The sequence below is a fragment of the Anser cygnoides genome, chromosome 7 (assembly GCF_040182565.1).
Source record: "Anser cygnoides isolate HZ-2024a breed goose chromosome 7, Taihu_goose_T2T_genome, whole genome shotgun sequence".
NCBI classification, from domain to species: domain Eukaryota; kingdom Metazoa; phylum Chordata; class Aves; order Anseriformes; family Anatidae; genus Anser; species Anser cygnoides.
The window spans coordinates 32,913,847-32,939,021 of record NC_089879.1 but is presented as its reverse complement, the minus strand read 5'-3'; the positions used below and the strand labels follow the sequence as shown (position 1 = coordinate 32,939,021).

The 25,175-nt window shown below is 42.1% G+C and overlaps 2 protein-coding genes and 1 long non-coding RNA gene across 7 annotated transcripts in view; 1 reads left to right on the top strand and 2 right to left on the bottom strand.

Moving 5' to 3' along the window:
• LOC136791208 (uncharacterized) overlaps positions 1–9,086 on the bottom strand; it is a 102,684-nt gene extending 93,598 nt beyond the window's left edge. For both annotated transcript variants that reach the window (XR_010832677.1, XR_010832676.1), the window contains exon 1: positions 8,159–9,086. This is a non-coding gene — a long non-coding RNA (uncharacterized lncRNA). The remainder of the gene's footprint in view (positions 1–8,158) is intronic.
• On the top strand, positions 629–16,024 carry LOC106032443 (pulmonary surfactant-associated protein A-like). Of its 4 annotated transcripts, XM_067000158.1 has the most exons (9): positions 629–754; positions 1,086–1,283; positions 1,922–1,999; positions 2,657–4,339; positions 4,638–4,736; positions 5,116–5,343; positions 5,944–6,095; positions 6,441–6,835; positions 15,347–16,024. In XM_067000158.1, the coding sequence occupies exons 2-4, from the start codon at positions 1,136–1,138 to the stop codon at positions 3,031–3,033; spliced, it is 603 nt and encodes a 200-aa protein (XP_066856259.1). In that variant the 5' UTR covers positions 629–754; positions 1,086–1,135; the 3' UTR covers positions 3,034–4,339; positions 4,638–4,736; positions 5,116–5,343; positions 5,944–6,095; positions 6,441–6,835; positions 15,347–16,024. The 4 variants fall into 4 exon arrangements, with proteins under 4 accessions (XP_066856259.1, XP_066856258.1, XP_066856257.1 ...); XM_067000157.1 differs by having other exon boundaries at positions 4,638–5,343; XM_067000156.1 differs by having other exon boundaries at positions 2,657–4,736.
• An 11-nt stretch (positions 16,025–16,035) lies between these two features.
• On the bottom strand, positions 16,036–25,057 carry LOC106034650 (uncharacterized). The gene is made up of 6 exons (XM_013178921.3): positions 22,423–25,057; positions 22,009–22,088; positions 20,827–20,941; positions 20,078–20,184; positions 19,742–19,856; positions 16,036–18,917 (listed from the first exon to the last, which is right to left on the bottom strand). Exons 1-6 carry the CDS (start codon positions 22,487–22,489, stop codon positions 18,736–18,738), a joined length of 666 nt encoding a protein of 221 aa, XP_013034375.2. The 5' UTR covers positions 22,490–25,057; the 3' UTR covers positions 16,036–18,735.
• Positions 25,058–25,175: the final 118 nt, after the last annotated feature.

The following is a 25,175-nucleotide window of genomic DNA, read 5'->3' as shown; positions in this document are numbered from 1 at the left end:
CATAGTACAGTAGAATTGTTATTTGTAATATATAAACTTCCCCTAGAGTAATCTGTAGGTTATTTATTTAAGTCTGTGATGTACTATTGTCTTCTGGCTTTGTTGCTACTGTTTGATTCTATTTAGTTACATGTCTTCAATAATTACAGACAGAGGACTTATTGTGATGTTGAAAGTGACAACATTGTAGGGGTGTTCCTGATAAATATTATGCTTCAGGTAAACTCCTTATTTTGGCTTATCTTAACTGACATTTGCAATTTAACATTTACACAGCAATTCTGTGGAAATATCAAGTATTTCAAATAAGTATTGAGAAATTGCTTGTTGTACTCCATTTTTTCTAACATGTGGAAGGTGTTTCTACAAGTCAAAGTACCCTCAAATTTTGTACTCACATTTCAAGTGTTCACCTCTTGAAGAAAAACCCCTATCATTCAAATTAAAGGTCATGAAATTTCTATTCCTGTGCAAATTCATATCATATGACACACTCTTGATATTTCCCATAGATAAGATGAATCTCAAGTTACACACCTTATAAATTAGACTATTTAATGTGCCTTTCCTATTTCTTATAGGAGCTGTCAGGTAAGTTAAACATCCTTAAAGAGGTTTCTCTTCAAAATGTGTTTAAATTCTCTCAAGCTGTTCACAAACCTCTCTGGTTTAGATATCTGCATCTCAACATTTTTATTTAAACTTTAGCATACTGTGACAGAGGATATATCCTGCAGTGAAGATACTTTAACAGGTGAATATTAATAATTGTTTCCCTCTTAAATTGATAAAGAGAGAGTGTCCCAGTTTGCCTTAACCTTTTTCTTTCTTACTAAAGCATATGTCTGTTGCTCTTCTGTAAGATTAACACTGGAACTACAGCTTGTTCCATGGGAAAAATGGCATATGATAGTATCTGCTGTATACAAATGGGTTTTGAGGGACAAGATTTTCTTGTTGTTGTCGTTCTATACCTCTTAAGTAACATAGCTTTACAACTATTAATCACATTCATTTCACTGAGGGTATCTTAGTAGAAACTTCAAATCCAGACAAAGTTCTGAAACTTTCTTTTTTTTTAACAGGACTCTAGACAGGAGAGTAAACCAGACTGTTTTATATTTGGCTTTGAATAATGCTGTCACCACAGATGTTCCACAGAATGTTAGCAGTGGCTCTTTTCCTGCTCCCCTACTGTGCTCGAGGTAACCCAGCACACAAGTTTCCAGTGCCCGGTTTCAGGATCTTTCCAGAAAATGGGATAGCTGAAGGCTTTATATCAGGTACCTGTAGTTACCAGCTCCTTTTGTATTTACATATACTGTTGTGTTCCATCTTTATGCTTCATAAACCCAGTGCTATGTTATGTGAATTGATGTGGGTTCTACTTGATGAAAAATAATCAGATCTTTATTAATTTCCTGTATGAAGCAAGATGTTTAAAACTCTCCTACTTAATGACTCAGTGGCTCAGTTCACATCAAGAAAAGGTTATCATTTTCCGTAACAGGGCACTAAAAACTTGTTGCCAGGTGTTAGGTTGGAACTGTGAATAAGTGCTTGAAGAGCCTGAAGAATTCTGTCAACAGTCCCAAAATACCATTAAAAAAAAAAATCAAACAAACCCACTGCGCAATTGCCAGTCTTTTGCCTGGACCGTCTCAAACATTTGTAGATTAAAGACTAACCCAGCCCGTTAAATCACGTTTTCCATAAGCATCTCTGCAAGTAGTTGCCATGAATTTGTTCCTTATAATCAAAAATATTAATGTATGAAATAATCCCTTATTTAAAACACAACAATGAACTAACAGGTCAAGTTGCAAGGATTGATCTTAATTTCACACAATTACCTCTGCTTTATCTTAAAAGCCAAGATTTAAACTGCGAAACAAAGTGCATAATCTGATTTTGTTTTTAGGCTTCAAGTCACTTCCTGGCAAAGAAATGGGAGATGTTATCCTTCAATTAGAAGATCGGATTTCCAAACTTGAAAGAGGTAATTTATTTACCTTTATTTTCTGCTGTAGCTTGATTAGGGGGCATAAAGAAGATGAGCAACAAAATGGCTTCTCAGGAAAAGGCAGAATTTTCAGAGTTTTCATTACATTTATGTTTTGTTTGGTGGCAGATAGAGTGATAACTGACAAACTGGGGGCAGGGGGCATTAGTTTTCTGTAACTAGGGGGAGATGCCTAGCTAACAGCCCTGAAGTATGGCTGCAAACAAATCCAACTTGGACTAAAATCTCTGCCTATGCAAAAGTGCTCCATGGGCATCTGTCATGTCCCTAATAGAAACTGAATACTAAAAAAAAAAATACCAAAACATCCACAAACAGATCATATCTAAGATCCTACTCGCTCAAGGGCTGACAACTATCTCTATATTCTGCAAGTCATCACAGAAGGCTTGTGCAGTAGAGCTAGACTCAGAGGGAATAATAGCATACTTTATCTAAATGTAAAGATACACCTTTTAGGGGTTGTCTCTTTTCTCTATTTTTAATCTTTGATTTTAAGCTTTCCTCTCCTTTAATTATTTCTGGGTTTAACTTAAAGTTATGGAGGAAAATAGGCAGTGGGAATTATAGTTGGCAGCAAAATAACTACAAAGCAATGCACAAAAGATTAACAGCTTCCACCTGTTCTTGCAGTCCTCCACTTGGAAGGTATAATAACAGCATCTGAAGGAAAAATATTTGCTACCAATGGGAAAACAGCCGATTTCCACGCTACAGTGAAAAAATGTGGAGAGGCTGGGGGTTCTATTGCCACTCCAAGGAACGCAGGCGAGAATGATGCCATTCTGTACTTTGTGAAACAGTTCAATAAGTACGCCTACCTAGGGATAAAGGAATCTCTAATTCCAGGCAAATTCCAGTTCCTGGATGGTGCTGAACTGAGCTATACCAACTGGCATCCAAACGAGCCTTCTGGCAAAGGGGAAGAGGAGTGCGTGGAGATGTACACTGATGGTACTTGGAATAACAAAAAGTGCAACCAGAATCGCCTTATTGTCTGCCAGTTCTAGTGCTCCCTCCTGCCGCTGTCTGGCAGGGTCCCTGGAATTGTTTTTCCCATCCCTTGTTTCTTCATTTGTAGCTAGTGAACTAAGATAACAGCATGAAAAAATAAAAGTTACTTTCCCAGCCTGATCTGGCTTTTGAACTAATACCATCCATAAAGAGACTCATTATAATGAGAGCAGTGACCATTTTGTCTGCTCTCTTACTGATTGTCCAATGCCACTGACTCTCTCAGTAAGACTGCCCATGTGTTCCTATGCTCTCTTCAACTGCTGACTTTTTACAAGAGAAAAAAGTAGATCTCTTGAGCACATACCTAAAGTGACTTGCAGCTACAAAAGCTTCCAATCCCTCTGTAACCACGAGCCTTAAAGTTGTATTTTGATCCCCTTAGTTCCCAGATTTCCCTCACCAAACCTACCTTACCACAAGAGGGTCTCACCCATCTTAATGTTTCCCATGGGAAAGCCTTAGAACCAGCAGGTCTTTAATCCTCATATACCTGAAAAGCAGTGGCCAGAAGCCACCTGGCTTGAGCACCTCTAGCAACTCCCAATGGCTTTCTTGACACAATGTTAGCAGGATGAGAAGACCAACATCTCATGCCATGTGGGACATGGTGTGGAAGAAAATGCACAGGAGACAAGATGATACAGTGCCCATGGAATTTGGTGAGATCAGTAGAGCCATGGGAATGTCAATTTATTTCAGCCAAAAGGTAGATGGGTTCAGATACCCAGTGCTGATTTCTAGGCACCACTGGCATTTTCAGAGCTGTACAAATCTTGAGCAGGATTTCCCTGGGGCTAAGTCCGGTGGAAATGTGGGTTTTGGAAGCCACCTGTATTCCGTGCTCATTGTAGAAACCACTCAGAGCTTGTCCCCTCCTGTTCAAGCCTATTTATTGTTTAAAACAAAGCTTTTTTAATAGCTTTGCTGCTGGGGTCCAATCACCAACCAAAGTTGGGCATTCCCAAGATCAAAGATAGAGCTGGGCAGTACAACAGATGCACCCAGAGATGTCTGTGAATTTTTTTCCTTCCTCTTGGGCAGTTGACTCCAGCATAGCTTAGACACCATAGGCTCTGCATAAGCTCCACAGATACATTGAGCAAAGGCTGGCTGACCATTTAGGCACACCTCCATACACACCAGGCCAAACGCCTCACTATCAGCTGCACCCACTCACATGAGCTTTCTTAGTCCCAGCTTGGTCACAGGGAGCCGACCAAGGAAACATGCAGGCGTAGAGCCAGACCAGCTCCTCATTCGCCCTGGGTGACGGGGAGGCCAAACCATCAACATATAAAGGTAAGTGGGGGGAGGAAGGCAAGCCCCCAACTGGTGCAAATGCTGGGGCCAGAGAGGGGTCTGCTTGCAGCCCCATAGCCATGCACATCCCTGCAATTCCAGAGCAGCAACTGGCTGTGCATGGCATTGCTGAGCTGGCTTAAGTTCAATTACTGGAATATTTGGGTACACATTCTCACCACCTGCTCTGTGGAAAGATACCAATCTTCCTGGCCTCTGTTCAGCTCTTTGCTTGTTGTCATGGCCTGCGAATCACTCTTGCTGTTATTCTCTGCAAACCAAGCAATTTATCTTACAGGTATTTACTTCAGATGATTAACACTACAGGACCAATGTAAGACCAAGACACCTTTCTGCTTGAACAATTTAGTGTCTGCAGGTGGTTTGCTTCCACAAGGTACCTAATTATTCACTCTGGTAATATTCAGATTCTTCATCACAACAATGCATACAAAATAGGACTGCTTCCCTGTTCCTGGAATGGTAAAGTTATCCAAACCTATAAAAAGAAATGTTTTTAGAGCAAAGTCCTCCATTTATCCAACACATCTGTTTAGCATGCGATAAGATCCACAAGCTGTTAACTAGAGCACTGTTTCTGGGCATCACAATCACAACATAAAACATTGAATCCTTTCATATTAGGTCTAGGTAGATTATTATGTTGCTATGCTAACCCAGTTTGAAACAGGTATGCCGAGGGAAAATGGGGAATCAAGAGTTTGCAGGCACTGTTTCACTTTCAAACTATATTCTTACTCAGAAATGTTTTACAGTTTACCAGTAAATGTCTGCACCCACCAGCTCACCCGCCCACAGCCTTCAGCCTTGCGTGACTCCTGTTGTGAAACTACCTCTGCCACAAGTACAAGGAAACAGGAGCACAGGCATCACCTCGTGCAGTAGTTTTCCACTCATCGTATTTCAATACAGTTTAGGAAGCTTACAACGATTAACATCAGCCTAAGAATGAAGTTTGACCCCCACCAACATTTAAAGACATGGTAAGTTTTTATTTTATGTCTCCTATCTTGGAAACTTAAGCTTCAGTATCAGAACATCTCCTTGCTTATCTACAGGGGTTACAGAACCATTTCAAAATCAGAAAAAAATGCAAGTACGTAAAAGAAAATGGGTGTCTAGCAAACATGTGCCATTGCAGAAATGTTTGCCCAATATTTGGGCATTTTCCCCCATGGACTCCCCAGGGAGAGGGTAAGGTACTTAGTGTTACCCTGCAGCTACAGATGCTAACCCTGTCCACTCACTCTACTTGTGGTACCAGATGAGGATGTAAAACCTCAACCGAAGCAAATACTTCTTACTCTGCTTCATTTCAGTCCCTCTAGCAACCCTGCCAACAGCAGACAGGTCCGGAACCAGCGATCCCAACCTGAAAACCCAATCCATACAGCATTTGGACACCTATTTCATTCATTTCCAAAATCTGACTGAGAGGGCAGCACAGAATCCTTTGATTTGTAGAAAGACAGAAAATGCCCAAGGCTAGAACAATCATTAATGATTATTCAATGTTATTTTCTGAAACCTTTGTGAAAATATTTTAAAAACCTAATCTGCTCAATTCTAACCTTGAACACCAGCTGTGCCTTATGTGAATGTACCAGCACTTGTGGGTGTACAACAACACAGCCCAGCGTGCTGACAAGCCAAACTGGTGTGCTTCAAATATCTCAGCCAGTGGAGAGCACCACTTCCAAAGGTGATGGTCATGACTCTGGGGCACTGCGTACAGGTAAGAGGGTCAGTTCTTAGGGGCTATGCAAGGCCACCTCCACACCAGTGTGGAGTAGAGCCTGAATTGCACAGCAACCCTGAAGGGGTTTCCATGTGCTTCTTACTCCCTGTAATAGATAACACAGCCATGATTATTCAAATACTTAAAGTTAAGCTCACAAGTAGCAAGTGTTGAACCAAACTACATTGTTGGGAGTTGGGCAGCTGAACCCCCTGAATCTGCAACAACCTTAGGGGCTGTCAGCCTTCATACTCTGAAGGCTTCCTGTGCTCTCACTTAATAACTCAGCTTCTGACTGGTTATTATCAGAATATTGACTATGAGTAAATATGATTTTTACAGAGAAAGCTCAAGTGGTTTCCAGGCAGAAAAAGAGCCATCACTTATCACAAGCGACTGTCTCCTAAAGCAGCTCGAGCACAAGTGAACAAGCGGGGTGTTGTTTTACTGGTCCCGAGCAAACCATGGTCAAGGCAGAACTGCTTCACCCTCACTTTGAAAAGGATTGTGCCACTTTAAGAACCAGCAAGTGGGAGGTGGTGCAGGCACCACTGTACAAACAAGTACCTGTGCACCGCTGCGCACCTCGGCTCAGGGGCCCGCTGCCCTCACAATCCCCAGCAGGTTTAGCACAGCTCCAGTGCACGCTCAGGCTGCTGGACGGAGGATGGATGCCCAGACAAACCTACTCAGTTTCATCAGCGAGACTTGCAACGCACCTTGGGGACACTAACAAGGTAAGAGTGGATGGAAAAAGAGCTAAATTCCTACAGGATCACTCAAATTTGTTGCTTCATCTGCATCACACCTCAGGCAAAGTTAGAACTTTTTTCACGTAGTCAAAATGTAAAGTTTCTATTCATGTATTTAATATTAAGCTCGCTAATATCAAAAGAGTCAGTTTGCTAAATAGTTGATTATGTCAGCAAGTGCACTGCATAAGGCAATGCTTTATTTTCCTTTTAAAGTTAGCAGACCTTGAGCTTGTATGAGTCCCTCCAAAAGCATTTAAACATTTGAGGATAGGCAATGTCTGTTTGGCATACAGGTGTATATAGCCCTCCGCTGTACTTTTAAGAGTAAAAAAACTAACAAACATGCCAGGAACTAAGATGAAAAACGCCTTGCTAGGTGAAATATAGAAAAAAATAGAACTTGCATGTCCAAAGCAATTCATGCATATTTTAAAAGACAGTCTTCTGTTTTATTTTAACTTTCATTTTAGTTACCTGTTTTCTAGAAAAACAAGGTGAAATGTACTGCAACTAAAGGCACCGTCAGCCAAATCCCAGTGTTCTGAGCTGCTTTTGTGTTATTAAATAAGCTCTGTCTTCATCATGTCTAAGATTTTATAAGTTAGATTAGATTTTTGTAGCCAAATCTCATTTTAAGATTTTTTTCAACTACATTTGTATTTAGTGACTTTACTCACAATGCTAGATTGGTTTTACTTTAATCAGACTAAATTACAGCATGCTGTGGAAAGGTTGAAATCCTTTTAAAAATGAATGCCTAAGTATTTGTTATAATTAGCACTTCATTCAGTTGTTACTTGTAGAGGCAAATCTGTAATACATGCCAATTCAGAGAGATTTCTTTTAATTTTATGATTCAGTACATTTTCAGAACACTCTTCGTTTGAAAGCGTAGGACCTTTAGGGATGAGTGCAGTTTGATTTTTGAGGTTTTATACAGTTGAAATACGGCCTTTTCTCTAAGCTACTAAATCGATGGATTTGGTTTCTGGATTTTACAGGAGCTTTAAGTGACACTTTTGCAGTGATAGTTTTCTTGACCATCACCCTCATTTCTAGTTTATCAGTGTGCAAGAACCCCAGGTTTCAGAACTTTTCACATTCCTACTCTTTGCTACCTCTGGCTTCAGGTCAGAAAATTAGCATAGAGATTCACCTTTCTGCTGCCACACACTGTTACAAGGCAGACTAGGGACACTGCAGCAGTGATGGCCTCTCCAAAAAATTGTGTAAACGTGTATAATCTTTAAATGTTGATGCGGAGCTGGCAGCTATGGTCAAGAATCAGCACACGGTAATACTCACTTGCTCCACTTGAAGTCTAAAGGTTTTGATCAGTGAGTGAGGAAGAGCAGCAAGCAGAACAAGTTCATTGTTGCAGGTTTAGCCCTTTTGACTTGTTTTTCCATTAAAACAAGTACTTGCTTAGAAGAAGTGTTCACATCTGCAAAACAGGAAGCCTTCTGCAGCTCCAGCTGTGCTAAAGCAACAGTTAATCCATGCATCTAGCTAGGTAGCTCTCACATCTAAGTTGTAAAACCCCTCCCACAAAGAGCTGCAGGCCCTGTTACACACGAAACCGGAAACACAATACCACATATCTGGTTTTATCTGATATTCTGAATTGGTGTATTTTAGCAGGACTGCCAACATGCTAAAATAACAAATGTAGGTGTAAGGAAATAACTAATATTCGGTCTTTAACATTTCATCTACCTTTTTGCTTAGTACTGTCAGTCCTGTTTTTTCATTCAGTTTGATAGTATTTATCTCTGCCAGGAAGACAGACTAGGAATCAAGCACTGCAGAAGTAGGGCTTGCCCTGTTTACTTACACAAAGTGGAGTGTGACCAAGGTATTCCCAAAAGCTGTCATACAACTACACTTCATAGTTCCTTTTTTACTGTCTGCTCTAGTTTTAGTGTGTTTCCATAACAATGAAAATCCAAGCTTATACACCATAGGACTATGCCCATTGGGATGGGGAAGGAAAAGGGAATGACTGATCCTCAGGTATTAGTGAACAGTGCAATAGTGGCCTAGAGTCTTTATAGAAAACTTCTGGCTGATAGGTCTTTCTGAAGGCCACATTCTTTGATGCAGCCGGGTCTTCACAAGTGACATTGGGGTAGAACCCCAGTGCTGCTGCCAAGAGTTTCCAGTAACATTAGAAACAGGAATCTTCGAGCAGGCCACCCAGCACAAAATTAAACACTGAATTCACCTGTTTGGACATCAGTCAAGGGTCTAATTTCCTTGATGTGCTTCCATAAATACTCGGTCACATAAGCCTCTAAGCAAGTGTCAGCTTGAGGCATGTTTATGCTTGCTTTACAAATATTTAGCAACAAGGGTTTTACTCTGTAAAAGGAGCACTGAGTAGCTCACCAGTCAGGAATTTCTGTTGTTGCAAGCACTGAGGTTCCCCCCTGCCTGAGGTTATTTACCTCCAGCAATCATGCAAGAGTCACAGGATTTACAGAGAACTGGTTCTTTCTAAAACCCTGTAAATATGTGCTTAAACCTGAAATACTGTGTTAGGGAAGATGAGAAACTGCAGCTTTTCTGTTAGAATTCAAGATGAGGGAAGGCAAACAGCCTTTGTCCACATTCTTCTTCATCTCCAGCTGTCTTTTACTCAGATGCTTTTTGGTTGACACTGAAAGCTGTAGTTACTGAAGAGAATAGCCTGATAGAAACAAGAAAATATAACTCAATTTGATGATACAAAACAGGCCCTGTAGGCTTTGATCCATTCTGCCTTTAGGTGGCTGCACTTACAGCTTTACAAGGCTCCCAAAGAGTTTAAAACTTGCTTTCTCTGTACGTAGATGTTGGTCAGCAGTACTAGATTTGTGACCCTTCCAAGTAGAGAGAAAAAATATTACGAGATAGTCAAGTATTCTGAAGTTTGGAGGAGGATGAGTTATATAAATAGATATTTCTGATGCCAATTCAGATACCAGATCATCTTTCCACCCCATGCAAAGCATCTTCAGAGGACCCACAACTGAGAGCAAGTAACAGACTGGGAGGCCACCACCTCCCACAAGCATCTCGCTCGGGGACATTCTCATGTTACAGTGATCCCATGAGCTTATGAAGGCTATGTGAAAGCTTTAACACTAGTTCTGTAGTTAGTAAATCAGCCTTTTTTGTATAACTGTGTTGAAATCTTCACCATTTGGCCTCATCACACTGAGGAAGAGTAACTCCCCACACCACCCCAGTTGTGATAGGCAGATAAGTACATTTGGATTTTCATCAGGTTTTTCATTTTTTTGAGAACTAAGCCTAGGAAAGATATTCATGAGTAACTTGGAGAAAATGCAAGATCAGCAGAGGAAAAATAGCTGTTTGTAAACACAGGTTCATTGCAGCTGAAATCAAAGATAACACTCATTACAGCAATGCCTGCAGCAGGCAGGACAAGCACTCTTGAATAGTTTCAGCTGGTGGGGAAAGACTGCAGATTAGTTGCAGGGCAGAAGCCACCAGACAGCTGTCTCAGCAGACCCTGCCCATCCACCTCACTGGAAGAGAGCAGCCTTTGTCAAAGAATAGATTACATGGATTCCCCCCCCCAAGAATCATAAGTAAAAGCTTCAAATCAAGCAGACAAAATAGTTTCTGGCTTTTGTGTTGTAGCAGGCTGGCAGACAAGTGCATCACCTAAATGTACCATAATGCAAGTCTTTGTTTCCTGCTCCTGTAGTCCTCTGCAAGAGTTGTGCGCCATCATCTTAAAGACATTACCATTCATAAACAGATCTGTGTTAAGATAAGGGCAGCAGCAAAGCAATCCGCTATTTAAGATGTGTTTTACAAGACCTACTTTAGATTGCATTAAACAATTAATGAAGCATACCAGCTTCATTTCCAGACTTGTGTCACAAGGTTATAATTCTGTTTTGGGTATAAGGGTGTGAGAATAGAATTATGATTTTTCTAAGAAAGAAGTCTGTCAACTGTACTCAGAAAACCCCTTCTTTAGGGTCCAGAGAGGTCTTCCATCATTTGTAGCTCAGAAGAAAATCTTTAGTACGTAGCTTCAGACAAATCTTAAGTGAAATGCTGGCAATGGAGGGTGCAACCAGAAACCCCCACTTTTTATTAATATTAATTATTAATTTATTATTTTTCCTTCTCAAATGTCCTCGTCATTGTATGCTTCTCCAAAGAAGTCATTTATTACATTCCATTTATTGCATTTATCTCCAGCCATCACAGAGGCCTTTGCTCTTCTGGAGAGCTGTTAAATTTGGGGGATAATCTAGAGCATCCTTCACTGCAAAATAATTCGTGATTTAGACACCAGATTTGATATGTTTACTGATGAGGATTTTAGTTGATAAAGAGCTTGCAGAGCTCCAGTGGCTGTGTATTTATTCTGAAAGAAACTCAGCAGTGCTTACATATTTCTAGAGCAACGTCTTGGTTGACCATTATTTTGATTTTTCTTCATTCATACCCTCCTATAATCAAACCTGAGAGGTTTAGAAAGTTAGTAGGGTTACTGGCTGTTTGGGAAGATTTAACCACACAGCTTGTGTGCATCAAGTACTGACAATGTGACAAACACCTCATTATCTCAGCAGCAGCTCCAGATCTTATGCAGCTGCACTGAATGAACCAGGCCAGCTGACACTGATAGGCAACATTTAGGAAGGTCATGGCCTCCAGCCTCAGTGCCTGCTAATTGCTCAGCAATGCAGTCTAACAGACTTATTTTTCAGACTATTTGCATTTGGGACATGTTCCAGTCATAAAATTAACTTATTTATAAGGCATCTTACTGAAAGGTATGTCAAAGAGTAATACTGATGTATGGCATGTCCCACTCATCATATAGTGAGGGTCAGGAACAGTTCCTGACCTATTCAGTCCCCAAAAGACCAAAGGGGTGCATGTGCAGTTGCCTCTGCTATATCATCCTCACCACTGTTTTCTGCCTGCAGAGCATTTCCATTCCTCAGAAGGGCCAACTAAAGCTGACTCCTCCCAGTGAGTGTTTTTTCCCCACAGACTTGCATAGGGTTTTTTCTGACCTTTGCATTACTGCCAGGGGCACTACTGCAACACAGCAACCATATCCAAGCAACTTATCCAAGCATAACAAGGTCATCTTCAGCAAGGGACTAAGCAGAGGGTGCCTTCCTCTGGTGCTTCTACTGCCCATGTGCTGAAGTACACCCCATCTTATTTTCTCAGTAGAGGAAGAGAGCAGAGCCTACCTTCATTCCCAGCATCCAGGATGCCATCTCTTTCCCACACAACGTGATATAATCCAACTGAAGATTACTGAAAGTTGTTTTTTTGCCAGTTTAACTGGTGTGACCTCCTCAAACAGCCAGCATTTACAGAAAGGGGTGGTCTCTCCGCCCTCATCACCTCAAGCCTGCTGTGTGAGGCCTGCTGAGTACTCTAAGTGGATGTTCTCCCTTCACCATCTGCTGATGAGGGAGCAGCATCACAGAAAGTGAGGACAGGGGGTTTCCTATGCAGACAACAACTGAATAATAGCCTGTCTAAACAGAAGAACTGAAAGAGGGGAATGAGGAAAAGAGTGAAACAGCAGGAATCAAAACGAAACCTAGAGACAGAAACAGAAGCAGCAAGACATTGACAGAAAATGCCTGAGGGAGAAAAAGAGAGACCACAAGGTCAGAAATTAAGGTATTTAAAGAATTCATCAATGGACAAGGACAACTGGACAGAGGACAGAAGGCCCACCTCTGATACTACCCATGCAGCTGTGTCAGCAACAAAGTAGTACAGGGCAGCTCCCTAAGCAGCCCTTCTCCCACAGCTGCCTCCCCTGGAGTAAGTAGTCTCACACACACTTACCTTCACACACCCACAGAGGGAAGAAGAAAAATCTCATGCCATAAGAAAGGTGAGAGTGTCACGGGGAACAGGCCTGGTGAGCGGCATTCCAGAGCCATCCTGCCACGGGTATGTGCTTGGCTGGTGGGGAGGCCTCACACATGCCTCAGGCACTGAGCTAGGGGAGCTTCACCCATACCCTCCATCGCGTTCTCCAGTTTGTAGGAGTGGGCATTAATCTGAAGCGTAAAACCTAACATGAGCTTTCAAGTGTTCAAGTTTCTGGAAAGGTCTCGGCACTGCTGCAGGGCAGGCACAGACACAGCTGAGTCTGGAAGGAGAACAGGTTTTCTGCTAAGCCTCTCTCTTTCCCTCAAAAAAAGATTGAGCTGGTACCTCAAATGGAGAGAGCATAGGTACAAAAACATTGACACCAGAGAGCAAAAGCTTGACTCAAAGTAACAGAGTCCTGCATGTTTAGCAGCCCAGCAAAGCTCCAGCTAGAGTCTGCCTAACAGGCTGCTAGCCTTTGTTAAGGAACATCATCACGCAAACAAACCCTCCAGGGTTTCGTATTAGATATCTGATGCTTCTCCTTACAGACCTCAGTACAATGCTCCTAACTGTGCGTGATTTTAACACTTTTAAGCCAGGTACAAAATTGTTGGCAGCTTGTTAATTTCCAAATACACGTTTTTTTTCTACTTCTTCCAAATAAATATATTTCTTCAGTCCTGCTTACGTCTTATTCTTCTTGTAAGGATCAGGTTTCAATGACTGAACCCCCCCCCATATCCCCACTTTGAATAGCCAAAGACAAACCTTGGACGTCCTCCAGAGAAGCCCAGGCTGCACCACTATCCCTCAGGAAGCCTCCTCTCAGGCAACACTGGCAAGGGGCTCTGGGAAAGCCCTGCTGCCCCCAGCCGCCCCTTTTATATGCATCATGGCGTTCAGGTGTGTGGCGTTCAGCCTGTGCTGAGGGGCTGCAGCCAGCCCTTGATGAACTAGGGCACACCTGTAAACGGTCCTTTCTCCTTGCCTCAAAACAAATGTGATCTAACCCCTTCCTAACTGCTCTGCTTTTACTTCTACTTTATGGTACTAAAGTCGTGAGACATTAGCTCTGCTTCTGCTCTGCAAGTACATGCCACGGCCTGACTGCTAAGCTTCTTCACGTGTGTTCAATAAAAAGTATTTCAAAGAGAAATTAATTTTATACAGATTTAACGGTTTCATTAAAATATATCTGCAGTCATTCATAAAACACATAATTCTTTACTGAGCATCCACTGCAGTTCTCTGACAAACACAGTTTCTAAAGCCTACGTTGTAGGAAAAGAAAAAAAAATAAAGTAAAAAAATAAAAATAAAAAATATATAAAATTATATAAAATAAAATAAATAAAATAAAATACCTGATGGCAAATGACTCACAGAGCATCCTTCCTTCCATCATCATATCCTCTTATCCTCAGCTTTAGCTTTGGTAGATGTCAGCGTAACTTTGTGTGGTGGTGCTCCAGGTGGGGGGGGGGGGGGGGGGGGGGGGGGGGGGGGGGGGTCTTACCAACACCATTTGAACAGGCCGTTGGCAAAGGCTTGCACTAGGGTCAGGCACGGCCTTGTGGGGCATGTGTCGGTATGGTGTCTTACACCAAAGTCAGCCACTGCCACTGAGACACAAGGGAAGGGCAGGCTGCTCCTCCACAGCGGCTCTTAAGGGAACAAAGGGTGACAAGAAAAAGAGAGAGCGAGCACTCTTCTGGGGCCTGCAGCCAGGGAAAGTGGGCTTATTCCTCAGGACAAGGCTTAACAAGTGACAGAGGTGAATGTCTCTGTGAGGTGAAACTCCCCAACTCTCCAAGACCAAGAGGGCCTCCATTTTGTTTAGCAGGTCAATTGTGCTGACTCACATATTACTCTACTTGATGTGCAAAAAAGCGTGGTCCAGCTAGTCAGTTGGGTTTTATCTAAAGTTGGACTAAACTAAACCAGGAAAACAAAACCTTAAAATGCTGGAAAGCCATTTGAAATTCCTTCCCCAGAGAACACTCTGCTGGACAGCTGGCAAAAGACAGGTCCTGAGAAAAGGTTTCTAGAAAAGTACTCCCTGGTGGTGTGTCATCTTGATGCCAGTTGGAACCAGTCCTCGTGTGAGCCAGTCTTTAACACAGAGAAACACAATTTGTCTCCCACCTCCTCTCCCTCTCCTTCTCCTCAGACACTTTATCAGCTCTACTCACTAACATCAGGTTGATTTGCCTACTTGGTGGGCAATGCATTTGTTAGATAAATATCAAAAAGTGACTAGCAATATTCATTTCTAAAGCAGTAACGTCTTTAATCTGCTAACTGTGGTCCGTATGTGGAAGATGACCCCCCCCCCCCAGTGACACACTTTAACTTTCCCCATCACATGCTGATGGGAAAACACACAAGAACAAAGCCAGTGCTCCACTCTGAGAAATGAAATTAAGAACTAGATTGAAAAGTGCTAGAGCTGCCATTTCTATAATGCCATTCAGCACAGGCATTGTTTGACCACCTGACACATCATGAATCTGACTTCACACCTCTGTTTCCTATCCCTTTGCTAGGTAAAACAAACACATCTATACAGTCATATTTGCAAGAAAGTAATGTGGTGTGCTTTTTGCTTTACAGCTTCCAACTCTTGACATGGAGGAAATGGTGGTGGAAACAATCCTGGCACCATGGGAAATACTGCTGGTCATTTTTGCTACAGTACTGATCATGAGCTTCCTTATGGTCCTGCCCCCCGCAGCAGTGGTGATCTGGAGAATGAAGCGTGTGCCTCAGATCTCGCTGCAAGGCTCTGTGTGAGCCAGCCAGGCATCCCTTTATAGGACGCTTCAAAACTATGAGATTTCACAGGACCAGTTACTACCTAGGATCTATCCCAAAGTGATGCTTTTCCCACTCCGTTGCTGCTAAGTTCCTGTAAAAAGAGGATGTGTAGAAATTTGTCTTCCTTTACTACAGTTCTCAGCACTTTGCCTTCCATTTTCTGGTCTACATTGTAATCACTATTGGTCACTTGGTTCCTAGATTAACTTCTTCTCTTGCATTATAATGGACCGAAAACAGGACTGAAAGAGAAGAAAGCACAGTTCAGAATTGTATTCCCTTAACTAATACCAGTAAAGCCTGCCTCTCTATAGTTACATGGTAAATATTGCCAAAGCCTTTGACTGAGATGACTGACAAGATGTGGACATATCAAGAGCAAGCAGTGTAGTCTGGGGAGCAGGTTTTGTAGTTTGTACTGTGAAACCTAAAAAACAGACAATGGTGCAATAAATAAGTACCTTGTGCTTCTTTTGTCTGATCTGAAAACTTACTTCTTTTTTTTTTTTTTCTTTTTTTTTTTGGCTTGTTTCTTTTCTTCTATATGAATTTTCTTCTCTTTGCTAAATCCTGTGTCAGAACACAAAGCCCTCCCCATCCAGGGGCTGGGGCAGGAGCAGGAGGCATAGCCCAATGCTCAGACATGCCTGGCCAGACGGCAACTTGAAGTTAATGCAAACAAAGAGCAACTATTTGCCTGAATTACATTATGCAAATTTACTCTGGGAAATAATGTGATTAAATTTACTTTAGTTTTTAACTGTGTCATATAGGCTTATTGGTTCAACTGCCCTTTCTCATATATAAATAATAACTTGGATGGTGGGAATAGAACAAAACAGCTTCTCTGCAAGTTTATAACAAAAATAATTTTCAGCTTAATATCCAATTCATGCAATATCAAATTAAAGCCTTCCAGCCTATTTCTTCCACATTATGTGAAGCCCATTAGTAGGATTTCTGATGCACAGATTTAACAGTTTCTGTTACTTTACAAGAGCAATGGGCTTGATTTCCTCATAAAATCCGATGCTGTGTTTCTTTTCTTTTGTTAGATGGTTTGGAAAGTCACTAGAATAGCTCAATATAACTCAGAGAAAAATATTTTCAGTACCAATAGAAAAACGATAATGGAAAGCACTCAGTGCTTCAGATAGATATTGCATTTGAGTATCAGCTGATAATGAATTGGCTGGAAATGAAAGACTCAAGGACATTATAACTTCATTTTTGTTCATGATTTCTTTGCCAAAAATAAACAAACTCACCCATGATTGAAAAACATTTGCTTTTCTTTAAGACTACAGCATTTTTCTCACCAACACAGTGACTACTTAAGTTACTGCCTTATAGTTCATATGCAGGCAAAGCAGCCAAGTCATCCCTTCATTGGTGTAATTGCTGCGTTAACAAATAGTCATATGACTGGCTGGTTCTGGGCCCAAAGGCAACTGATTTTTTTTTCTTTGCTTGTAATGACTGGATTCTAAACCTGAAAGGTAGTGTGTAATTTTTCTTAAATAATGTTATATATCTGAATCATTTAACTGATTAATGAGGTAAAGGTCAATTACACATCATGTACAGTGTAACCACTGTATCTGAGAGATTCACAAGAATAGGGAAAAGGTAAAGAAGAGAAAGAAAACACAAACAGATGAGCTGGCTGTCTTCAGATCCACGGCTTCAGTGTTTGCTCAACAGAAGAAAATTAAAACAAAACCCCAAGCTTGGATTCCACTGCAGACCGAGCAAGCAATAACTAAGCTTTCTGTTTAGATTTCATCATAATTCACATACACGTCTGTTCTGTAGCAACAGCTCCACAAATAAACTGGATTGCCAGTGCTGTGTTGTCTTGGCCTTCACTCACACTACATGCCAGGCAGCCAACAACCAGAGTTTGCTGCTCTTTATGCTTCTTACTCTCTGGCTTTGGGTTTCCAGTGTACACACAAGCACGGGGGTATACGAGGTGGTGTAAAAGAGGGAGCGCTCATAGAAGGATATGGATAGGAGAAAGAACAAGAGGCTTTATATTTCTTGGAAAGAATCAATGACAAAAAAATATCACTTGGATTTTTGTTCATCAAGAGGGGGGATACTGGAGGGGGTGACTAGTCAGAAGTTCTGGAAATCTTGGGCTAGGGCCAGGAGCTGCCCCAGCACTACTATGCTGACACCAGAGCATCTTAGCCAGTCAGCCCTGCACTCAGTCCAAAGCCCTAGAGCTCTACCCTATATACAGCCTGTCCCAACCATATTATCAGCCAGACCTCATCTGCTTTTGTATTCCTCCTCTGAAGTTAAGCCACAGCTTGCAGAAACCACAACCTCTGCCTAAGAAGATATGATGAAAATATCAGATAGTTTTTGGCAATCAATGCTCATCAGTTTAGGGCAATCCCATTTCTCGCATTTTGTGCTGGCCTGAAATGCTATGAATTTTTTGCTGTATTATCTAGTTACAGCAACCACACAGGGCACTTTTGGAGTGCTAGATGTGCACTGAACTCTACCTAAGGGTATGTACTTCTGTGGGACATCCATAAGCTCATAACTACAAAGTGAGAGACATTTGAACTGTCCCCCAACAAACTACAGAGCTTTGGGTTTGTAGCTCATGTGAACCACAGCACCTTGAGAATCTGTATGCAAGGTCTGATTTCACTCCCAAGTACACAGGTGTGTGAATAAAGAGTTACCCTGCAGGCACAGCTGTTGTGACTTGCATTGCTTTAATGGTCACCAGAGAAACAACAGTGATTGATTGGCAATGGTGAAAGTAAGTCACTGTATGGCCCTTTCATCATAAAGACGGACCTTGACAGAAAGTGATTTCTGAAAACAATTACTGTGTTTAACTAATGACCACATCCGTTAAGCAACTGTAATTCTTTTATAATTCCGCTTAGACAAATTTAAGGCTTAAAAAAGTGATCTTCTTTCTTTGAAATGCCCCCACTGTGAGCTATGTGATTAGTTTTAGCCTATGTAGCCTCTACCCAAGAGCTGAGGTCAAATGGTGACTATGATTGCTAACCTTCTAATGAAATACAAGCTGTATGTTTGCAGGTCTTAGCAGGGATTTCACTGCTCCGCTTCTGTCATCAAAATACCCATGTCCGACCGTAGACAGCCACTTGGTTGGTGGCACAAGCGTTTTGGGTCTGCCATCCTCGGTGCTAGTAACCACACATAAGACAGTCCGCCTGCTTGTCATGGTTGGAGATGTCTACGCCTTGCTCAGCAAGTTCTTTGAGGAAAATGTTCAGCTGCTCGGGCTCAGAGAAGGCTAATGTGTGCAGGCAGCTGCTGTTGGCAGGGAAATAGGCAGAATCAGCTCCGCTCACGGCCGTCTCCGAGGCTGGAAAGATCAAAGCCAACAACAAAAGAAGCAGCTGAATTACATAGCTAAACCCAGGCATATTTGTCCCAATCTTTAAACAAGCTCCAGCGTTCCCATTTTCCAGACTGAAGTCTTCAACCTGGCATAAAGTGACTGTATGATTGTTTTGTTAAGCCTTGGGAAACACAACTGCTCTAGCTACAAGACACAGTCAACAGTCAAGTATTTTTCATTAACCATAGGGGAGAGAGAGGTTCATATTTTTGTGTATGTGCATGCACGTTTATTTTTAAATTAAGGAAATAATGACGGATTCAGATGGTCACAGACTGCTTGCTGGAAGCAATGGGAGCATTCTTAAACCCTTGGGCTGCCACATGAAATGGTGGTGTTGCTGGCTGAGGGACAGCAGCTGGGTTTTATTGTGTGCACATACAGTGAATACTGCAGGTGCTGGCCAGTTTTACTGAGGCTCTTCGAGTACACTTGCAAGATAAACTGCAGCTGTGTGCTGCCACTGCCAATCCAGCTGGTCACACAGCCACTGGGCAGGGTAGGTTTTGTAGCGAGACGATAAATGCTTTCAGTTAAAAGAAGTGCACCATCCCACATCCTAAGCCATGCAAGCCCTATTTGCTAAGCCAACCTGAAATAGCAGTGCTCATCAGCACAGGCCTTTGTGGTAGTTTTAAAACTAACTTGCTTTCTGGTGCAGCAGTTTGCTGGCCCAGCATCAGCCCTTACAGCCTCATACGTGCCAAGGCTGTATTTCTTGCTGCCCTTTTTAAAACAAAACAGGCTGATCCTCCATCCCTCTGCCCAGATGTTTGAGAACTACTCACGCTCGCAAACAGCCAGTGTTTGCCCCCCAACCATCTGAGTCGTCCAGGAAAACCCAGTGATGTTGCCACAGGTTTCATACAGCCTGCTTCTTCTGAGGAACTGGAAGTCATAACCCTTGGGAAACAAGGATGGGAAAAACAGGTGTGTCTTAGGATACATCACAGTAACCGTAAACGAAGAAACATTCAGCCAGTGAAGATCAATACAAACACTACACCCTCTCCCTGTCCAAGGGCAGAAAAAGTGTACCAAGAAAAATCATGCATTACACAATAAGCACTTGTAAATTAATGAATAAAGCCAGCAAGCTAGTAGCAGTGAACCGTGACTATTACCTTGTTGCACATGGGTTTGCAGTACTCAACACTGTCGATGGTGACACACACCAGCCCACCGTTCTTAGGGGCCAGAGGCTGTGGGCATTGGGGTGAATGCTTGCAAACTTTCAGATGGAGTAAGAAAATAGAAAGAAGAAAAACACATTCAAGTGAAAATGAGTATAACAGTCTCTTCCCAAGCAAACTATATGCATGATCATTGACCTTTGCTGGGTAGCAACTTCCCCTCTACCTGACTTCGGCAAAGTAAGCATTTTTGTTTGCTTAAAGCCCTATTTTTTTTCTTTTTGCAACACCCAATTTTTCCATCACTTGTCACTGTGACATCAAAGTCCCCGCCAGCCCCAGTTATGCCTTAAAAGTGAATCAAAGTGGTATTCATCACAGCACCGACATTCAGTACTGTTGTGGGTAAAACTATCCAAGTATTTCTTGGGAAAATATGACTGAAAAGCCCACCCCAAGGCCCCACCGCCTCTGCGAGGCAGCTCAGCAGCTCAGCTGGGCTGTGCACAGACACTGCTGTGCCTCCCAGCAGTCTGCCAGAGCAGTGGCTGAGCAACCTTACTTGCTGGCTTCTTGTTGAGATTTTTTTTTTTTTTTAATTTTTTTTTTTTGGTCCCTCAGGAAGTGCGGGCACTTAGCTCATTCTGATTGCAGGTTAAAAAAAATAATCTTGTGGTTTCTCTACTGCTGCTTTTTTCAACACCCAACAAAGAGGAACATGTCTACTGTAGGGGTCTCACATTTGTCTTGACTAGGTCGCAGAATATCAAGACTTTCTTGCAGCATCCAGATGAGGCGATTGAGGGAATCGTGTCCACCTTTTTTGACCATTTCAGGGAAGCATTCTGAATATTTCTATGGAGATAGAGAGGAAAAAAGGATAAGCTGAGGAGGAAAAGCCTGGGAATTGATTTAGGAAAAGAGCGAGAGGGTTTTTCCATTTTACTGGGCTTGAGAGAGAGGACTGGTATGGATGTTTTTCTTCTATGTGTGAAAATATATAATTGTAAACAGCTGTGTGTGTCTTCTTTCTGTATAAAACGTTGGTTTGCCATTCTTGTCTGTGAATGCTGGCATCTCACAGGCTTTCTGTGTGTGTGCATGTGTGTAAATGTAGATATTTGTGAATGTGTGTAAACAAATAAGTTTCTGTATTTTTATCTAGCAGTTGCTCTACATGGATATGAATATATATTCCTCTCCATATGTATATGCCTACGCGCATATGTGGATAGTTAAAAACTGTGGTAAACTCCACAACCAAAACACAAGTGTCTGCCATCACTATGACAGATACCAATTACTTTGAACTCAGACACAGGAAAAAGGGACAGTGCAATTCTCACTACCAGATGCTGAAGCACTCATCAGCAATAGGTAACTCTGGTTCTTAGTCTTGAAGCTTTAAGAGACATTGGTGATAGCGACGGACATCAATCACACATATGTGGCAAAGAAATACCATTTCTACCATTTTCTAGGGTTGCTGCCTGGTCACTCCCTTATGGTATACCTAGTCCATAGAAGGTAGGGGCAAAAAGTCATAAAGCAGAGGCTTTCAGTTAACTAGCTTTACTTATATTTAAAATATTTAATGCTATATTTGAAGGTGGAGTTGAAAACTTTATACATGTGAGGTAAAAGAGATGGCTGTTTGTGTGCAAGCACCTTTGTATATGTGGAGCAAAGCAAAACTGCAAAATACATCTATAAGGCTTTTGACTAGCAGTAACAGGGTCAAAGACACAGCAGGTCAAATGCCTGTATTCTCCCTCCCCTCCCACCAAGTGGGACAGGAGTGCCAAAGCAAGCATGCTCGTGTCCCACTGTGCGTGCATTCCTGGCAGGGCCCTGCTGTTCCCACTACCAGCAAAAGGTGTGTGCTACCTCTCCAGGTTTGGACAGTACAGCCAGCCTCTTACCTCAAGACACTTATTCACGTCATCTATGGTTGCACTTTTGCAGTCACTTGGACTGGCAAAAACTCCAATTCCAGAAAAATCTAAAAGACAAACAGAGAAGCATGTACATAGTTGGTTAATGATCCCCTCCGGCACACACACACACACACACAAACCCCAAAGCTCAAAAACCAGTACTTGTTTATGGGAATTGTGCCACTGTGCTGCAGTGCTAGTGCTACCTTGTATATCTGTAGCAATCAGGGCTCAAATGTGAATAAACCCTGCAAGTATCGATTTACCCTAAATAGTTTACAATTTGATTGCCTATGTGTGGCTACCCAGGCCTGGGTTCCCAAGTGGGATGCCTCATTTCATTAAGATAGTCATTTTTTAGGTAATTGCAATTCATATTTAAGAACAGCATTATCTTACCTGTAAGAAACTCTGCTAAACTTACAAAAAGCAGTGTTCCCCAGAGCAGGCAGGAGCCGAACCGCATTTTTGCTGTGGTAGATCAGGGCCTGGCTACCCGTTGCTTGTGGAGCCTAGAAGCTGAAGTGCTGGTGCCAGGCACGGGGCTGCGTTTGGCTGGGCAGCCGGTTTGCACCACGCCGGGCACCAGGCAGTGGTGTGATAGGACACTATGATGGGATGGGGGACGCAGGTATTGCCTAACTTGCTGGGAAGCCGCTGGACAGTCTGCCAGAGGAGGCTGGGGAGGGCAAGGGGAGGTGCTCCTTACTGCTGGGGTGGGCTGGCTTCCCTGTGGCTGCTGCCAGCCCCATTGGGAAATGTTCAGATTAATTAATGTTGTATTGTAAACGGATTCACTGTATGCACTCTCCTGAATGCTCTTGCTCTCGCTCTCCTTCTCTCTCACTCTATCCATCTGTGTTTGTCTGTCACACACACGTGCACATTCATATAGACAACGTTGGTAGGCTGAAAGGGCCCGAACCTGTATCTCAATCTACAAGAGAAAGCTCAGAACAACAGATAACGGCTACATGTATTTGGATCAAGGGGATGCACGCTATTATCCTGTAACATCCAGAGTTCAGCTACTTAGTAAAGAGGGCAAGTTATGTTTTGCAGTTTCTAGGTTATTAAATACAAATTAAACAAAGCAGCAACTCTGGCAGAAAAAAAAAAAAAAAAAAAAAAAAGGAGGAAGAAAAAAAGTCCTGAGAACACGAACCTACTCCCTGTGTATATCCTATCATCAGTAGCATGGCATATCCATTTGTAGTTTGTACTTTTCAAGGGGCCCAGGAACTTCACACACATATCTAGTCATAGGACAAGCTGAATAGCTAGCAAAATTGCCACACAAGTTAGATCATTTCTATCCTTTACTAGTGGGTTAACTCAGTATCTGGGCACTGCTCACATGCTGGAGATGTGACTGACCCCATTTGTAAAAGGCAGGTTCTGGTGTCACGCCTGAAAGGCCGCCTGTCACATGCACCATCACCCCACTGCCTGGCCTTGCGGGGCCACCAGGCCAGCCCGCCCACACATCCCAGCCCCCAGACAAGGAGTCTGTTCTTGGGACTCCTATAGCATATATAGAACCTATGGTTCATATGTTTTATGCTTTACATCACCTATCCTAGGAATGCATGCACATTTAAGAAACGCACCAAATTCATTAATGGTTGTTCTTGTTACTGTCAGAGTAGAACTGTTCGTTTTGTCTGCAGGTGTTTGTTTTTGTTGAGACGGGGACGTTCTGCTTTCACGTCATGTTACACAACACATTTATTTATACAGCACTCTTTCAGGTGTCTTTCTGTGTTTGTTTGCTTGCTTCTGCTAGTTGCAGTATAACCTGTTATGACCAGGAGATCCTGGCCCAGCGAAGCCAACAGCAGGGCCTCCATTGCCCTGACAAAGATAGGTTTTCCTTTCATCTCAGAGAAGTCTTGATAAAGGGTTGTAAGTTGAACCATAACACGCTTCCACAAAATAGTTCTGTAGCAGCATGAATAGGGACGTCCTCATTAATTAGTAAAAAGTCCCTGTATACATTACTGATAGGTAAAAGTTCATTAGCAAAACAGCTTTTTAATACTGAAGGCCAAAGTTTATGTTTCTAGGCAGACCGATCGGACCTGGACCCAAACAATTTATATTTTTGAGGCTGACACACACAACAATCTTTTTCCTTGCATGATGAACAATATGCAGCTGGGAAATAGTCCCTGGGAAATTTTTGACAATTATTTAAAGTGCAGCTGTACATTAACATATTTTTCTGCCAAAATGTGTCCACAGGTCTGATTAATGTTCTAAGTCCCAAGGAGATCAGATGCTACACCTAAACCTATTACTTGTTCTGCTCAACTCACAGTTCATATAGCACATTAGTATAATTAATAAAGTGGAAAAGCTTCTGGCTTGATCAGACAAAGTTATGTTTGTGACGGACTGAAAGAAGAAAATGGCAGCTTTTCTTTAATGATCATCAGTCAGGCACTCTCCACCTCAACATCTGTTTTGGTGACACTATACAAAGACAGTGAATTTGGAGAGAAACGTGGGGTGGCAGGACTTCAGTGTAGAAGAACTAACTGGCTTCTGCTTAAACCAAACCCTAAAGCTAAGGTTAAGTGACCTAACTAACCCACCATATACACTGGTTATCTAAAGCTGGTAAGAGGCGAGGCATCACCATCTCCAGCAGCAGTAAGTGTACTGGTACCAGGACCGAGCAGCCGAGCACGGGCACAAATGGGGGCACCTTCTGCACAGACTTGCTCCCTCAGCTGCAGAGGGACACACAGCCATCTAGCGGCTAGTTCTTCGGTGAGAGACTGCTGGACAGGGCAGTGGTCCAAATTTTAACCTCACAATATACTTTTTTTTTAATGCTTTTGCAATTATTTCTATTCACTTTATTTTATTTCAAAATCACATAAAACCTAGTAAGCAATACAATAAACGTAACCTAATATTTGGGAGTAAAAAGTAAGGGAGAGAATACTGTCAAGTGCAAACATACGAGTTAAAAATCTAATACATTTTCACCAAGTTTCTATTAATCAGAAAGACTAACCAATTATCACATATAGTGAAAAATAACTTTATATCACAATTCCAAAATATACTAAAATTCAATTTTGTTAATAAACTACAATCCTACAAGAGTAAAAGAGGCTAAGTGGAGCCAACCATTATACTGT

Excerpts from the sequence above, each read along its gene's own strand:
- LOC106032443 (XM_067000158.1), top strand. The coding sequence starts at position 1,136 with ATGCTGTCACCACAGATGTTCCACAGAATGTTAGCAGTGGCTCTTTTC. Across the intron at positions 1,284-1,921 it reads AGCTGAAGGCTTTATATCAG|GCTTCAAGTCACTTCCTGGC; the intron begins GTACCTGTAGTT and ends TTTTGTTTTTAG. Across the intron at positions 2,000-2,656 it reads GATTTCCAAACTTGAAAGAG|TCCTCCACTTGGAAGGTATA; the intron begins GTAATTTATTTA and ends CTGTTCTTGCAG.
- LOC106034650 (XM_013178921.3), bottom strand. The coding sequence starts at position 22,489 with ATGCGGTTCGGCTCCTGCCTGCTCTGGGGAACACTGCTTTTTGTAAGT. Across the intron at positions 20,942-22,008 it reads ACGTGAATAAGTGTCTTGAG|AAATATTCAGAATGCTTCCC; the intron begins GTAAGAGGCTGG and ends CTATCTCCATAG. Across the intron at positions 18,918-19,741 it reads AACACTGGCTGTTTGCGAGC|CCTCGGAGACGGCCGTGAGC; the intron begins GTGAGTAGTTCT and ends TGATCTTTCCAG.